The 15,954-nt window shown below is 46.3% G+C and overlaps 1 protein-coding gene across 3 annotated transcripts in view; it reads left to right on the top strand.

The window, feature by feature from the left end:
• Positions 1-15,954, top strand: part of LOC124009512 (neuropilin-1a-like) — a 52,996-nt gene that overhangs the window by 20,562 nt on the left and 16,480 nt on the right. For all 3 annotated transcript variants that reach the window (XM_046321360.1, XM_046321359.1, XM_046321358.1), the window contains 4 exons: positions 4,825-5,006; positions 9,031-9,258; positions 11,415-11,585; positions 13,462-13,628. In XM_046321360.1, the coding sequence (XP_046177316.1) occupies positions 4,825-5,006; positions 9,031-9,258; positions 11,415-11,585; positions 13,462-13,628 (748 nt within the window). The remainder of the gene's footprint in view (positions 1-4,824; positions 5,007-9,030; positions 9,259-11,414; positions 11,586-13,461; positions 13,629-15,954) is intronic.

Below are 15,954 nucleotides of genomic sequence, written 5' to 3'. Positions count from 1 at the left end.
CGTTAACTCTCAAATGTATATACGTTTAATTTTCAGTATTTAGACTTGGGTACACACTTTAAATGTTTGTTTTACCTAAACGGTACACTGACTGAGGCATTTGGTATAGTGACACATTTAAGTGGTTGTTTCCCCTCGGTTCAATTTGACTGTATTTGTTCAAGGCCTGAACAGACAGGTGTTTTGTAACGTTGTGCTCATTAACAGTGGCTTACGCTGTTTCTAGACACCTTAGCTTGACCTGTATAATGGCGCTCTGTTGTTGAAGACCCAGGTAATTATGGTACGTTGTTTGTCGCCACCCAGGATCACCTGCGCTGCAGTGTCTGGTCCTTAAGGGAATCTGTCTATTATCCTCTGCCTATGTACATTGTGTAGCTTATGATCACCTATATAAAAACACGTCGTCATTAATGCAGCAGCCAAGAGATCCTCATAATCAAACAATACCATCAGTCAAACTCCAAACATAAAACATACATGAATTATGACGACAATCTTTGCACCTGACTAGTTTATTGGTCACAGACAGTCACAGCTTAGGGCATAAAATGTGTTTCCAATGTTTAAATGAACACTGCATTATAAAATCTATTCATTCTGTTCACGGCAGGCTTTATTTGACCTGTGGGAAGCGTTTTAAGTGGCCTCTTGTAAAGCACTATTGCCTAGCACTTCAGTGATGTTGTGTATGTATGCCATTTTTATTCATTTGCATCATGCCCCACTCAGATGGACTTGTAAAAGCAGCACCATGGGGAGATAGAATGCAGATGGCAATACAGGCCTGACCTGGGGCTTTCATTGCTCACTGAAACAGCCCTATTAACCAACCAAAAATCTATCCTCACACCCTTGTTAAATAGACTACTTTCCCCCTTATTGTCCAGTAGAATCGCTGGTTAGGTTATTCACGCCCTCTTAGGAGAATGGTCTGGTAAGTGCTTTACTATGGTTCACTACAAATACACACACACACACACACACACACACACACACACACACACACACACACACACACACACACACACACACACACACACACACACACACACACACACACACACACACACACACACACACACACACACACACACACACACACACACACACACACACACACACTACAATAGCAAGTCCATCTGGGGCTTAAAACAGTAGTAACCTTCTTGTCCTAAAGTAAGGACTTCCTTAACAACTGAATGTGATATTCTAACACAACAATTGTCCTCCTATATCATATATCTTATTACCATTTGGACTATGCTAGTTGTGTTACCCTCCCCACGGCTATATTATCTCCATCATCTATCATCTGGAAGGCATCATGGGAACGTTTACAAGCCCGGCCAGCTTTTCTTTACTTGCGCACACACACACACACACACACACACACAAAAAAAATACACGCTGGGAATAAATCAGTGTGCCTGCAAGGCTAGCAGCCTCCCTCCATCCTCTCCTCTCCTCTCACTAGAGAAGTCAAGTCATTAGTGATTCCACTGGCAAAGCCACGCTCAGGGTTAATTCAGCCTGCGGTGTCAAACAGGCTGGAAACTGGAAACTGTCGATGGACGGACACACTCTGTCTGAGTCTCAGCTGGGTCCTGCTCCAGGGCAGATGGAAAATGTCTCATCAGACACAGTCAGACATACCGTTAGCCAGACACAGCTGTAACACCATTGCCAGAGACAGAGACACACTTCCAGGACAAACTCACTCACTCCTAGTCACTCCCCCGGCCCTAAAATTAGATGCAACCCTACAGATGGTGTGTCTTAGAACAGAATGCAACACTGTGCCTCCCTGCTGGTGCAGACAGACACCAACCCCTCCCTCCCTTTCTCTCTTTCTCTCTTTTGTCTTTCTCTTTCGCTCTCTCTCCCTCTCTCTGTCTCTCTCTCCTCGTCCTCCCAACCCCACTCCGTTTGCAGTTCAATTGGGCCAAGCAGCTGAGGAGGATGAGCAACCCCATCCTTCCCCCTCTATTTCCACACAGGCAGCAAAAAGAACCCACAGTGAATCCTACAGGGAAATTAAAAAGAGGAGAGGTGGAACCCTTCATTGGTGATCTCTAATCCACCCGAGGATGGGGAGTTTTTTGGGGGAGTGGGACAGAGACAGCCGTCGTCATCAAGCCTGCTTAGACAGCAGCCATGGGATTAGGAAGAGTCAACTATACAGGATTCAGAAAATACTCATTCACCCTTGAGTACCATCCAGTACTTGCAGTGTTGCTGTTTTCATTTTACATATTGATCCCATTATGTGTGATCCGTGGGGTAAACAAAACGGTTAGTGTGTTCACATTGATTTGTGTGGTTAGAGTAGATACTATTGGTTCACGTGTTGTCCATATGTTAGCAGGCTGGGTTACAAAGATATACTCTCTCTCACACACACACACACACACACACACACACACACACACACACACACACACACACACACACACACACACACACACACACACACACACACACACACACACACACACACACACACACACACACACACACACACACACACACACACACACACACACACACACACACACACACACACACACCAGAGAGGTGCCTGAGAGCCCAATGAGAGAACAAACCAGGCCTCTAGTAGTTGCCTTGAAAAGGGCATTGTCTAAAACCTCACGTCAACAGCTTTTTACAAGGGCTTGTGTTCTTAGCCATGAGAAAACAACTTGTCCACAGAGAGAAATGCCTCTGCCAATGTACCATGATGGGGCTGTCTACGTACAGAATCAAACTCCTGGGCAAACTTGCTGATGAAGTAGCTATGTGTAAAGCCTAGGATACGTCCCCAATGGCATCCTATTCCCTATATAGTGCACTACCTTTGACCCGGGCCCTGGTCAAAAGTAGGGCACTTACATAGGGAATAGGGTGCCATTTGAGGTGTAGCCCTAAACTTATTTTTGCAGGCCAGGCAGAGGCTGTTTCCACAGCTGGCTCAGAAAGGAAAAGGGTTGTTGGCTCGGCTGTGCCTGGAAAAAAAGTAGTATGTTCTCCAACAGGCACCATGAGCTCATCATTTCATCTCCGCATTTCACACACATACACACGGTCACACATGAGAGAGAGAGAGTGCCTTACCAGTTCACACCCAATTACGTTTAATTGAATTAGGTACAGTATAAAACAGAAGGGTTGGGGTTGGGTTCATGTTTTGTGGACAGATTCACTTTAAACGGGAGTGACAACTCTCGCGAGCACTTTACTTCTGGGTAACCAAGATTAGTGTTGGGTTATCCTCCGATTGTTCTCAAACACTCACACACAGACGTTACAGTACACACACAAACATGTACGCACATTCTAGTACTGTAGAGATTAGAGAATTATCTTTATTCTGCCCTTGAGTTGCGTTCCCATGCAAAACTAGACAGATAGCTAACAACTAAGTCTTCAATAAAACTCCCAAGGCGTGACTTTTCTTGAATGAATATATTTATGTTGTGAAACTGCAAAATACAGAAAAGAATATACTTTAGTGTTCAATTCACACCGACATACTGTAGCTGTACATTAAACATTTGAAGTTGCATAATACAAAGCACGTGCTAAGGTACCATGCATCTGGCATGATGCCAAACCATATATCTAATTGTTAACCATATGGTAATTGCTCCTTTCATTACTCTAATAATGTATAACCATCTATGTAGAATAACAAAGCATATTACACTAGAAACAGTAACAAAACTACAGTATTGTATATTTTACAATTCGTTTGCATGACGCATGAGCAAAGTAATACAGCTAACGACATACACAAAAGGCATTGCAATTTGTGAGTAAATGCAACCAACATTGATATGTAAGAAACTCTATCAATAACAAGATTATCATCATTAGCTAAATGCTTGAATCGAACTTACAAACAAATATTTTTCCAAGGCTGAAGCGTGACAAGAAATAACTACATTGAAAGACCTGCACCGTAGCGTTGCTTGTAGCTGCTTCTTTGCGTGCAAAACAAATTCTGAACTTCCCGTTTGCGTTGTCTTTCTAAGTACCAGAAAGCGCCACTAGGGGGCAAATAACACCATTGAACACAATGAAAATCCAATTTAACCATTGTAATAAAATAATCTGTTATCTTCTAACAGGATGGCAGCACAATCTTTGTTAGCTGACCCAGAGTGGTAGGGCACAGGGAATGGTCTATTTAAGAATGAGCTGATAATATTTCAGGTGATAATGTATGAGGTTATAATGTATGAAGTGACCATGTATGAGGCGACAATACATGAGCCGATAATTTATGGGACGATAATGTGTGATGTTGTCTGAGGTTCCCATGGAACACTGATAACAGAGGCAGATGAAGTCACCCCTGGAGCACACTGCTCCGTGGGAGTACAAACATTCTCATGTTTCCTCATCTTCCTTGTCTTCTTATTATAACCCTCCCAGTGGGTATAGACCCTCAGTAGTTACCTCAACTCCCATATCATCCATCCATAGCATTCTACAACGGTCTTTTCATCTCAGTAGATTGAGGGCGTGTGGTCAAATCTCTAAACCTAACAAAGGAGTTGGGTTTGAGGAGCAGAGCTATTGTATGATTAACCCAAACCGCTGTCTGAGACCAGAATCTCTAGTGGCACAGCTAGCACTGCGATGCAGTGTCTTAGACCACTGCGCCACTCGGGAGGCCTTTCTACGGGTCGTTCTGGCTCTGACAAGGCTTTATACTACTACTACTACTACTACTACTACTGCTACACTATTGTTAGCTATAGCAGCAGCAGTTTTGTACAGTAAGTCTTACACTGATCCTCTCCTATGTCCTCTCCTCAGGTATGACTATGTGGAGGTGTTTAACGGTGGGGACGAGAAGGCTCCAACCCTGGGGAAGTTCTGTGGGAAGATCGCTCCCTCCCCTATCATCTCAAGCGGCAGCCAGCTTCTCATCAAGTTTGTGTCCGACTACGAAACCCACGGGGCTGGTTTCTCCGTACGTTACGAAGTCTTCAAGACAGGTCAGCCTCTTTGGATATGGTGTTGAACCGTTTGTAAAGTATTTCTAACTGTTGTGTGTTATTACTTGTGTCCCTCTGTTCAAATAAAGACTTAACGTCTTAGGGGCAAATTCTAACTTCCACTTAAGTCACATGTTCACTTAGTGATTCATTGATAGCAACGGGAGACTAAGGGAAAATTCGACTTAAGTGGGAGTAAGGATTTGTCACTAAGAGGCTGAGTCTTCTGTTCAAGGTTTTACAGGCTCAAGTCTGAGAGAGAGAGAGAGAGAGAGAGAGAGAGAGAGAGAGAGAGAGAGAGAGAGAGAGAGAGAGAGAGAGAGAGAGAGAGAGAGAGAGAGAGAGAGAGAGAGAGAGAGAGAGAGAGAGAGAGAGAGAGAGAGAGAGAGAGAGAGAGAGAGAGAGAGAGAGAGAGAGAGAGGAAAGGAGGCAGAGGGAATTGATAGAGGAGAGAGATGGAGAGAGTGAAAGAAAGAAATATAAAGAGACAGAGAGAGAGACATAGAGAGAGAGAGTAGGGAGGATGTACCAGACAGGTGCAGGAGACCCCAGGCTCATTTAGTTAATGGGCTGTTTGTCATTGGAGGTTTGAGGGTGACCTACACATTAAATGGATGCTCTGACAAGGATAGGCTGAATCTGAATCTAGAACAGCAGAGGGAGGTAGAGGCAGGGGGAGTTGGGTGGGATGGGGTGGGGGGTGGGGGCAGCCAAATGTGGGTTGTTTTAACCAAGGTGCGCCCCAAATGGCACCCTGTTCCCTATATAGTGCACTGTATCTTCGAAAAGTTGTAGTCAGAAGTAGTGCACTATATAGGGTACAAGAGGGTATAATTTGGGACACACCCAAGTGTATGAGTAAAAAATTGTCCCGCCTACATAATCCCATGACATGTTGGAGTCCCCTCTTGTCACATTTAAAAACCCATTACATTCGCAAAAGCATATTGCCCTGTTGTTCCCTCTATGGCTATGCTCCCATTTACCAATGTAATATACTGTGACAAACCAAGCTACGGCGCTGACTACAAGTCTACCATTACAAAGAGAGAAACGCAACACTGGAATTGGTCGTTAACGGCTCTCGTGATGACGACAAGCACCATTTGTGTTAAAGATAGCATATCGTCAGGGTGACTAATGAATATGGCTTGCTTCCCAAATACCACCCTATTCCCTACATAATGCACTACTTTCAGCCAGAGCCCTGGTCAAAAGCAGTGCACTCACTATATAGGGAATAGGGTGTCATTTGGGATACAACAAACAAATGGAGCACATCTGCCCGCCATTGCCAGAGCTCCTCCTCTCATTGACCACATAATATGCATCAATGGCTGTGTAAATGATACACACCAGGTCCTCCACAGAACCGTAAGGCTATATCTGTCTAGCTCTCTCCTCTCACTGTCGTTTCACTGCCATTCCTCGAACCAAAAACACGTCTTGTGGTTTTGAAAGACGGCCATTTTTACAGAACCACTTCAAACTGTGGCTTAGATAGGGAAGGGTCTCCATCAAAGTGGGTGGAGTTTGGCAGGAGATTCATTGATGGGCGTATGTGCAGGGAAGACAATCTCTCATCAACACTGTGTGCCTCTGTCATCTCGTCTTCCTTACAAAGGGCAGTCAATGTTACAACAGTAACCTGGGCTTGCACATGTCCCTTTATGACAGGGGGAAGAGGGTCGAGTGACTCCCTGGCTTTTGGACTGAGGTGAACTGTGTCTGTCTTCATAGGCATGTGGGGGTCTACCAACAGGCTCACAGGTCCTGTACACTGTACTATGCATTTTGAGCAATGGTTTTGATACAATTGTGTAAAATAATTACACAAAGCATTTATGGAGACAGCGAAAGCTCTCTGTTGTGTCACCAGAACCGTTTTTTGAACATGTTGTACATTAGTTGTAGAAGCTGAATGTGTACAGGGGCCAGATAGTTTCTTCAGGCCACTTCTTCAGCAGAGCAATCATGAAAAGAGCTCTTCAGTCTTCACAGTGGGGAGTGGTCTCTTCCTGACTGAGACTCATTGGGGGTGGGGTGGAGTGAGGGTGAGGGGTTTGTTGGGGTGAGGGATTTGTTGGGGTGGGGTGAACTTGGGATGAGGGGTTCGTTGGGGTGGGATGTAGTTGGGGCGAGGGATTTGTTGGGGTGGGGTGCAGTGGGGATGAGGGGTGGGGTGGGGTGTAGTTGGGGTGAGAGATTTGTTTGGGTGGGGTGCAGTGGGGGTGAGGGGTTTGTTGGGGTGGGTGTAGTGGGGGTGAGGGGGTTTGTTGGGGTGGGGTGTAGTTGGGGTGAGGGGTTTGTTGGGGTGGGGTGTAGTTGGGGTGAGGGGTTTGTTGGGGTGGGGTGTAGTTGGGGTGAGGGGTTTGTTGGGGTGGGGTGTAGTTGGGGTGAGGGGTTTGTTGGGGTGGGGTGTAGTTGGGGTGAGGGGTTTGTTGGGGTGGGGTGTAGTTGGGGTGAGGGGTTTGTTGGGGTGGGGTGTAGTTGGGGTGAGGGGTTTGTTGGGGTGGGGTGTAGTGGGGGTGAGGGGTTTGTTGGGGTGGGGTGTAGTTGGGGTGAGGGGTTTGTTGGGGTGGGGTGTAGTTGGGGTGAGGGGTTTGTTGGGGTGGGGTGTAGTTGGGGTGAGGGGTTTGTTGGGGTGGGGTGTAGTTGGGGTGAGGGGTTTGTTGGGGTGGGGTGTAGTTCGGGTGAGGGGTTTGTTGGGGTGGGGTGTAGTTCGGGTGAGGGGTTTGTTGGGGTGGGGTTTAGTTGGGGTGAGGGGTTTGTTGGGGTGGGGTGTAATTGGGGTGAGGGATATTATTTGTTGGGGTGAGGTGCAGTGGGGGTGAGGGGTTTGTTGGGGTGAGGTGTAGTTGGGGTGAGGGGTTTGTTGGGGTGGGGTGTAGTTGGGGTGAGGGGTTTGTTGGGGTGGGGTGTAATTGGGGTGAGGGGTTTGTTGGGGTGGGGTTTGTTGGGGTGAGGTGTAGTTGCGGTGAGGGGTTTGTTGGGGTGGGGTGTAGTTGGGGTGAGGGGTTTGTTGGGGTGGGGTGTAATTGGGGTGACGGATATTATTTGTTGGGGTGAGGTGCAGTGGGGGTGAGGGGTTTGTTGGGGTGAGGTGTAGTTGGGGTGAGGGGTTTGTTGGGGTGGGGTGTAGTTGGGGTGAGGGGTTTGTTGGGGTGGGGTGTAATTGGGGTGAGGGGTTTGTTGGGGTGGGGTTTGTTGGGGTGAGGTGTAGTTGGGGTGAGGGGTTTGTTGGGGTGGGGTGTAGCTGGGGTGAGGGGTTTGTTGGGGTGGGGTGTAATTGGGGTGAGGGGTTTGTTGGGGTGGGGTTTGTTGGGGTGAGGTGTAGTTGGGGTGAGGGGTTTGTTGGGGTGGGGTTTGTTGGGGTGAGGTGTAGTTGGGGTGAGGGGTTTGTTGGGGTGGGGTGTAGTTGGGGTGAGGGGTTTGTTGGGGTGGGGTGTAATTGGGGTGAGGGGTTTGTTGGGGTGGGGTTTGTTGGGGTGAGGTGTAGTTGGGGTGAGGGGTTTGTTGGGGTGGGTTTAATTGGGGTGAGGTGTAGTTGGGGTGAGGTGTAGTTGGGGTGAGGGGTTTGTTGGGCGACATCTCCAAAAACAACCCAGAGTGTTTGTGTCTGACTGCAGCAGTCAATACATACCAGACGGTTCCCCCCAGTTAAAACACAGACATAGCCAGCTAGTGTCACCGAGGGTATGACCAATAGGAACAGGCTCAGTGGACTCCTCAGTGATAATGGAGTAAATGGACTCAGGGCCCATGAACCACTTACGGTGGCCCATCAAATAATCCTAAATTACAACATTCTAGTTACGGCAACACCTTTCTTGTTTTCAGATCCTCAACTATGATTATTGTTACAGGCATATAAGAATGGAGCTTATTAACAGCATTAATACATTTAATACAAGCTTGAAGACAAAAACCTACAGCCATTGACGCAAATATTATTCATCAAAACAGGATAATGACATGCAACGCTTAACATACAATACATATTCCTCTCTCAACTTCTCCACAGGGCCTGAGTGCTCCAGAAACTTCACCTCATCCAAGGGCGTAATAAAGACGCCAGGCTTCCCAGACAAGTACCCCAACAACCTGGACTGCACCTTCATGGTCATCGCCCCCAAGATGTCCGAGATCGTGGTGGACTTCGACGCGTTCGACATGGAGCCTGACACCACCCCTCCACCCGGGGCACTGTGTCGCTACGACTGGCTGGAGATCTGGGACGGGTTCCCTGCAGGTGAGAAAGGGAGGGAGGGAAATGTGAAGGGCTTGTGTTGAAAAAGAAAGAGATAGGGGGAGAGAAAGAAAACCAGATTTGTCTCATCAGCCAGCAGTGCTGTTGTTTTCACCCACCAGGCCACACAGATTGATTTAGCACATTAAGGAGACAGGCAGAACCTACACTATTCATGGTCTACAGTGATGGTTTTTCACTGGAATGCCTTGCCCGGTCTCCATTGTTGTGTGATTGGGCTGAGGTCTGAAGAGAAGAGGAGGAAATGCCTGGCTCGGCACACTGCTTTGTCTGTCTCCCTGAGACTCCCTCTATACTAGGGCCTTGCCTGGCTAGGGTCTTTGTCCCAAACTAGAACACTAAAAAAGGGAATTTTTACATTTACATTTAAGTCATTTAGCAGACGCTCTTATCCAGAGCGACTTACAAATTGGTGCATTCACCTTATGACATCCAGTGGAACAGCCACTTTACAATAGTGCATCTAAATATTTTAAGGGGGGGGGGGTGAGAAGGATTACTTTATCCTATCCTAAGTATTCCTTAAAGAGGTGGGGTTTCAGGTGTCTCCGGAAGGTGGTGATTGACTCCGCTGTCCTGGCGTCGTGAGGGAGTTTGTTCCACCATTGGGGAGCCAGAGCAGCGAACAGTTTTGACTGGGCTGAGCGGGAGCTGTACTTCCTCAGTGGTAGGGAGGAGAGCAGGCCTGATCAGAGCCTGGAGGTGCCGTTCCCCTCACAGCTCCGTAAGGCAAGCACCATGGTCTTGTAGCGGATAATGTGCCATTCGAGACAGGACTGGCACAGCCCTTAAGAAACTATCACACACCTCATAAACATGTTGTCTGTCCCGGTGTCTGCTAAAGCTTTGTATTTGCGGTGTGTAGATGTGTAACAGTCCAGATAGCAGACAGAACACTGTAGCCTATATCTCAGAGAGTTATTTACTTTGTCACAATACATTTGACAAAAAAGAGAGGGAAATGGAGACAAAATAGGGAAGTAACATTCAATATATTACCTTGACACATAATTGGAGATGAGGGACATTTTTTCTGTGCCATATACACGTTATATATTGGCTGTCATTTTGGAGTCACTTTGACTGAAAATAAGAATAGAGTGTATTTCTAAACACTTCTACATTAATGTGGATACTACCATGATACCGGATAATCCTGAATGAATCGGGAAAAATGATGAGTGAGAAAGTTACAGATGCATTAATATAATCCCCCCCCCCCCAAAAAAAATAAAAAACATGCTAACCTCACCTGTTATTGTAATGGGGGTATGATATTTGTGTGTCTGTAACTAACCACTCATCATTATTCATGATTCCTTCAGGACTCTCCGTTATCATGGTAGTAGTAGAAAGTGACTCTAAAATGACACAATATATTACCATTACTTTCCATTGGGCACAAGCTTATCTGAAACACAACCAAAACAAACAGGAAATGTTTCCAACAAGTTTGTGGAGTCACAAGCTTGTAGTTTGTCATTGCGTGCTAGGAATATGAGACCAAATACTAACCTTTTGACTACTTGAATACACTTGAATGAGTTTGTCCTAATACTTTTGGCCCCCTAAAATAGGAGGACTACAGTATGTTCAAAAAGTGCTCTAATTTCTAAACGGTTCACCCGATACTGTATGGATGAAAATACCCTCAAATTACAGCAGAGAGTCTGCACTATAACCTCAAAGTCATTGTGTCATTTCAAATCCAAAGTGCTGGAGTATTGAGCTAAAACAACAACAAACAATTCACTGCCCCAATACTTTTGGAGCTTCACTGTAGCTGAATCATGATGTTGTCTTGGCACCTACTGTCATAGAGTTGACATAACTCTTTGTTTTTGTCTTTCTGTTCCTCTTTCTGTTCCTCTTTCTGTTCCTCTTTCTGTTCCTATTTCTGTTCCTATTTCCTTAACTCTCTCTCTCTCTCTCTCTCTCTCTCTCTCTCTCTCTCTCTCTCTCTCTCTCTCTCTCTCTCTCTCTCTCTCTCTCTCTCTCTCCCTCCCTCCCTCTCTCTCTCTCTCTCTCTCTCTCTCTCTCTCTCTCTCTCTCTCTCTCTCTCTCTCTCTCTCTCTCTCTCTCTGTCTCTCTCTCCCTCCCTCCCTCCCTCCCTCAATCACTCCCTCCCTCCCTCCCAGTGGGTCCCCACATCGGGCGGTACTGTGGTAACAGCAGTCCTGGACGGGTCATCTCCTACACTGGGATCCTGTCTATGACCATCAACACTGACAACGCCATCGCCAGAGAGGGCTTCTCAGCCAATTACACTGTCAGAGAGAAGAGCCTGCCACAGGGACAGACACCAGAGGGTTAGTACAGCCTACCTCACGTTCAGCCTACCTCACGTTAAACCTTGTCCCAGCCAGAACTGCCATGCCACAGACTAGCATCCTGCACAGGGGGCGTACTTGTATATAACTCCGGGGCCACAGTGTCCAACTCTAAGTGCACTCACAGTAGGTCGGATTGGGGCAGGGAGGGGATTATCTGGGATGGGGGCGGGGAGGGGGAGGTCAGGAAGGACAGTGTGTGGGACTGACTGGTGACACAGGGTCTAAATGCCTCACAAACACACAGAGCCAGGATGGAACTACGACACCCCATTCCAGAGAATAAAAAAAGTCTCTGTCCCTCCTTCTATCTCCTCTCAGCTTTCTGTTAATTCTACCATTTCTATTCGTGAGTCTACTCCTGTTCGCTCCTCTCAGCACGCAGCGGCAGAACCTCAAAATATACACATATCATTGCAATCTAAATGAAAGACCTTATCAGAGACTATTTCAACAGTTAATGTGATCAAAGCCGCAGTATGGAGTGTTCCAAGTGATAAGATTAAGTCATCAGGGGAACAGGAGGAATACTGATACCTGACAACATTACATTCCATCCGCCTTCCTCTTATGTAATAAAAAAAAAAAGTCGGCGCATTTCGGCACACACATTTCTACTTCCAAACCGATTGATAGGGAAGTAATAGTGTGTGTGTGTCTGTGTGTGTCTGTGTGTGTGTGTGTGTGTGTGTGTGTGCGTGCGTGCGTGCCTGCCTGCCTGCCTGCCTGCCTGCCTGCCTGTCTGCCTGTCTGTCTGTCTGTCTGTCTGTCTGTCTGTCTGTCTGTCTGTCTGTCTGTCTGTCTGTCTGTCTGTCTGTCTGTCTGTCTGTCTGTCTGTCTGTCTGTCTGTCTGTCTGTCTGTCTGTCTGTCTGTCTGTCTGTCTGTCTGTCTGTCTGTCTGTCTGTCTGTCTGTCTGTCTGTCTGTCTGTCTGTCTGTCTGTCTGTCTGTCTGTCTGTCTGTGTGTGTGTGTGCGTGCGTGCGTGCGTGCGTGTTCTATGTTTGTTTTTTTCATCCTGCAACATTTAAAATAAGTAAAGAAAAACATGTATTAATTCAATAAATACATGACATTGTTTGTGTCAACGTGTGGGCCTACGCTTGCTTTTGGGAATCTCATAATAATATTTGACATTATTAACTTATTAATAACATATCTTGAAAAAAAGCTACTTTAACAAAGGATGCTTCTAGTTTGTGTGTGTGTGATCTTTTAGAGAAAAGTTAGTCAACCCAGTACCTCTGTGGTGTACTCAGTGTGGCTCGTTACGGAAGGTTCTAGATGTGTCATCTTTGAATGGCTCCAGCTGAGATACACAAGAACGTGCTGTTCTTTTCTTCTGACTCAGTTCAGAGAGGCTTGAGGAAGTTCGCGTTTCGTTCCAGTAAGACACAGTTCTTTCCCATTGCATTTCTCTTCCAAGTTGTCTTCGAGGCCAAGACCTCCCTGAGTCACACAACATCTCTTTAGAGACTGACAGGACAAGACAGAGGATGGAGGCTCATAGCCCTCACCCTAATTCTAGCCCAAAAAACCCTCTAACCATAACCCCAAAAAGTTGCTGTTTAACAACAGAGTTGCCGTTGATGGTCTATTGATGATTTAATCTGTCAAACATTTATAGCAGTGTTTCTCAAATTATTGTCCTGGGGACCCAAAGTGATGCACATTAAACATTTTCCCTAGCCCTCAGACACCTAATGATAAGTAGATTAGCTGAAACCACTGTGTTAGTTCCAGGACAAAAACTAAAATCATCAACCCCTTGGGTCCCCAGGACCAGGATTGAGAAACACTGATCAACAGAGGACTGTCCAAATAAAGTCTAACTCAGGTTCTATATCTCTGTTGACAGACTTTAAGTGTGTGGAGGGCCTGGGGATGGAGTCAGGGGCGATCACCTCGGATCAGATCACTGCCTCCTCTCAGTACAACTCTAACTGGTCTCCTGAGCGCTCCAGACTCAACTACAAAGAGAATGGCTGGACCCCCTCTGAAGACTCCAGCAGAGAGTGGATTCAGGTAAGAGACAGCCCTGGGGCAGCTGGGTTACATGTGTGGCATTTGCGTCCCAAACAGTTGGAAAGTAGTGCACTACATAGGTGAATAGAGTTACATATGTGTGTCAGTGACAGTACCAATGCTTTTGGTGCGTGTAAAACATCATGGCTGCACATGAAGCCCTGGGTTGAGCAACAGTTGGTTATTCTAAACTCATCCCGGACTGTGTGTTTTGTCCTTCACCGCAACCAGTTCGGGACAGCTACTGTCATAGTGAAAAGTTTTAAGAGTGCATCTCTCTATGTATCCACACAGTCCGGTAGGCAGACCGTGTGGGATACTCAGGTCTGTCTCCACCAGTCTGAATCAATGTCACGTCTGTCTGCCAGCATCCCTAATGAGAAGTGTGTGATCCATTAGGTGTGTGTGTGTGTGTGTGTGTGTGCGTGCGTGCGTGCGTGCGTGCGTGCGTGCGATCCTTGCAGCACAGGTCATGAGGGTGTTCAAGAATGACATTCTTGGAAAAATAAACATCATAAAGTCACAAACAAGACAGATTGTGATCGAGAGGCCAGACTGACTAGACCAGTTGGCATGTGGGTTGATTAAGCTCCTTCCTACACACACTGTCTAACAGGGACATGACTTCTATAATCTAGTTTGTTAAAGGTAGCCACACCCTCAGGGGGATGCTTCTTGTTGTGAATGCAGATTGTTACATGAGGCTATTCTGTAACACTACTCTACACCAACACTCCAAACACGATGAACTGAACAGACCGCGTTTTTTCCCCCAAAACAGAACTCCAGCAGTAAAGTGGTTATATTGTCTTTCAATGTAATCACACTCCAATAACTCTGAACTGAGCAGGAACATGTACTGCAAGATTGCATTACTAGAACAGAATAGAATAATACTAATAGAATAGAATAGAATAATACGTCATGTATTTTAATACAACCAAATGCAATAACTGATATGAACTGATATGAAAAAAAACATATTTATCAAATGGACTTCCCCCATAGTTTGACCCCAAAGCATTTTGCAAATGTGTCGCGCTTCAAATCATGGGAAGTCTGTAAATCGGGGTATATAATTACATGACCACAGAATAATGCAGTAACACAGTCTAAAGGATGGGAAGGCACCACAGTGTCCTGTTTTTGGCCTCACTCCCAAACTCTTTGGGAGTGGAAGAAATAGCCTCCCCATGGGTTTGTGTGGGGGGTGTGTGTGGGGTGTGTGTGGGGGGTGTGTGTGTGGTGTGTGCATGGGTTTGTGTGGGCTGTGTGAGTGACAGAGGACCCCTGGGAACGTCAAGCCCCAGATGGACTTGCTACTGTAGTGTGTGGGTGTGTGTGACTCTGCATGGGTTTGTGTGGGCTATGTGAGTGACAGAGGACCCCTGGGAACTGGCACTCTATGGTGAAGCTGTAGTGTTACCATAGAGCTGTACATTCCTTATAGCCTATCCTGGTAAATCCCCTAGAGTTTCTATATATTCCCCTCCGCCTTCAACAAAGTCATGGCAACCCCTTTCTAGCACACAAGCCACGCTGTTAAGACTCCTTGAGCCACTTGAACATTTGATCCATGTACTCAATGGTATTCGTGATACCATTGAGAATCATGCACAGCAGTGTAATTAAAGAGCCCGACAACAAATCTGTATAAATTCAAAACGGCTGAGATTGTTTGCCAAAGGCAAAGTCCACTTGAGTACACATGGGCTTGAGTCCACTTGCGTACAGAGGAGTTGTGGACAGTGTCCTGGGTTGTCTTGGCACGAAAGACCTTGTTGCTCTGCTTCAGTCCCGGTCTCAAGTTGATCTCGCAACCAAACCAAAGCCCTTTATTATGATAGAAACCTCTGAGCTGAACACTCTGTCCGCCGTTTCCTATTCTATCTGACATGAACTCTGCAGCGGCCGGCCAAGCCTATTGGCCAGACTTCCTCTATGAAAGGACTGATGCTAATTACTCTCCCATATTCCTAATTACTCAACACTTGGCAGCGTTGACACTCTGTGGCTGAAAATAAAACCCTCTGCTCAGGCCTTTAATGGAGAAAACAATGGGATGCAGACACGGCTGCATTCATCAGCCGGACCGTGACTAAATGAGATTGAACAAAAACATTGGCACATCCTTCAAAACAGGATATTGGTGTTTTTCTGGCGAGGAGAGAAAGAGCTTGTAACCAGCGCTAGGCTGCTGTGACCCACTTTGTCACGAAAGTGCTGTGTCATAACTGTGGGGTTAGACTGGACAAGATCAGGACAAGAAAAGGGGTCTGACCACATGCAGGGGAAATAAATCTACGACGTTCACTGAACAAGGTTC

Source organism: Oncorhynchus gorbuscha, linkage group LG22 (genome assembly GCF_021184085.1).
Source record: "Oncorhynchus gorbuscha isolate QuinsamMale2020 ecotype Even-year linkage group LG22, OgorEven_v1.0, whole genome shotgun sequence".
Classification (NCBI taxonomy): Eukaryota; Metazoa; Chordata; class Actinopteri; order Salmoniformes; family Salmonidae; genus Oncorhynchus; species Oncorhynchus gorbuscha.
This window is presented reverse-complemented; position numbering and strand designations above follow the sequence as displayed.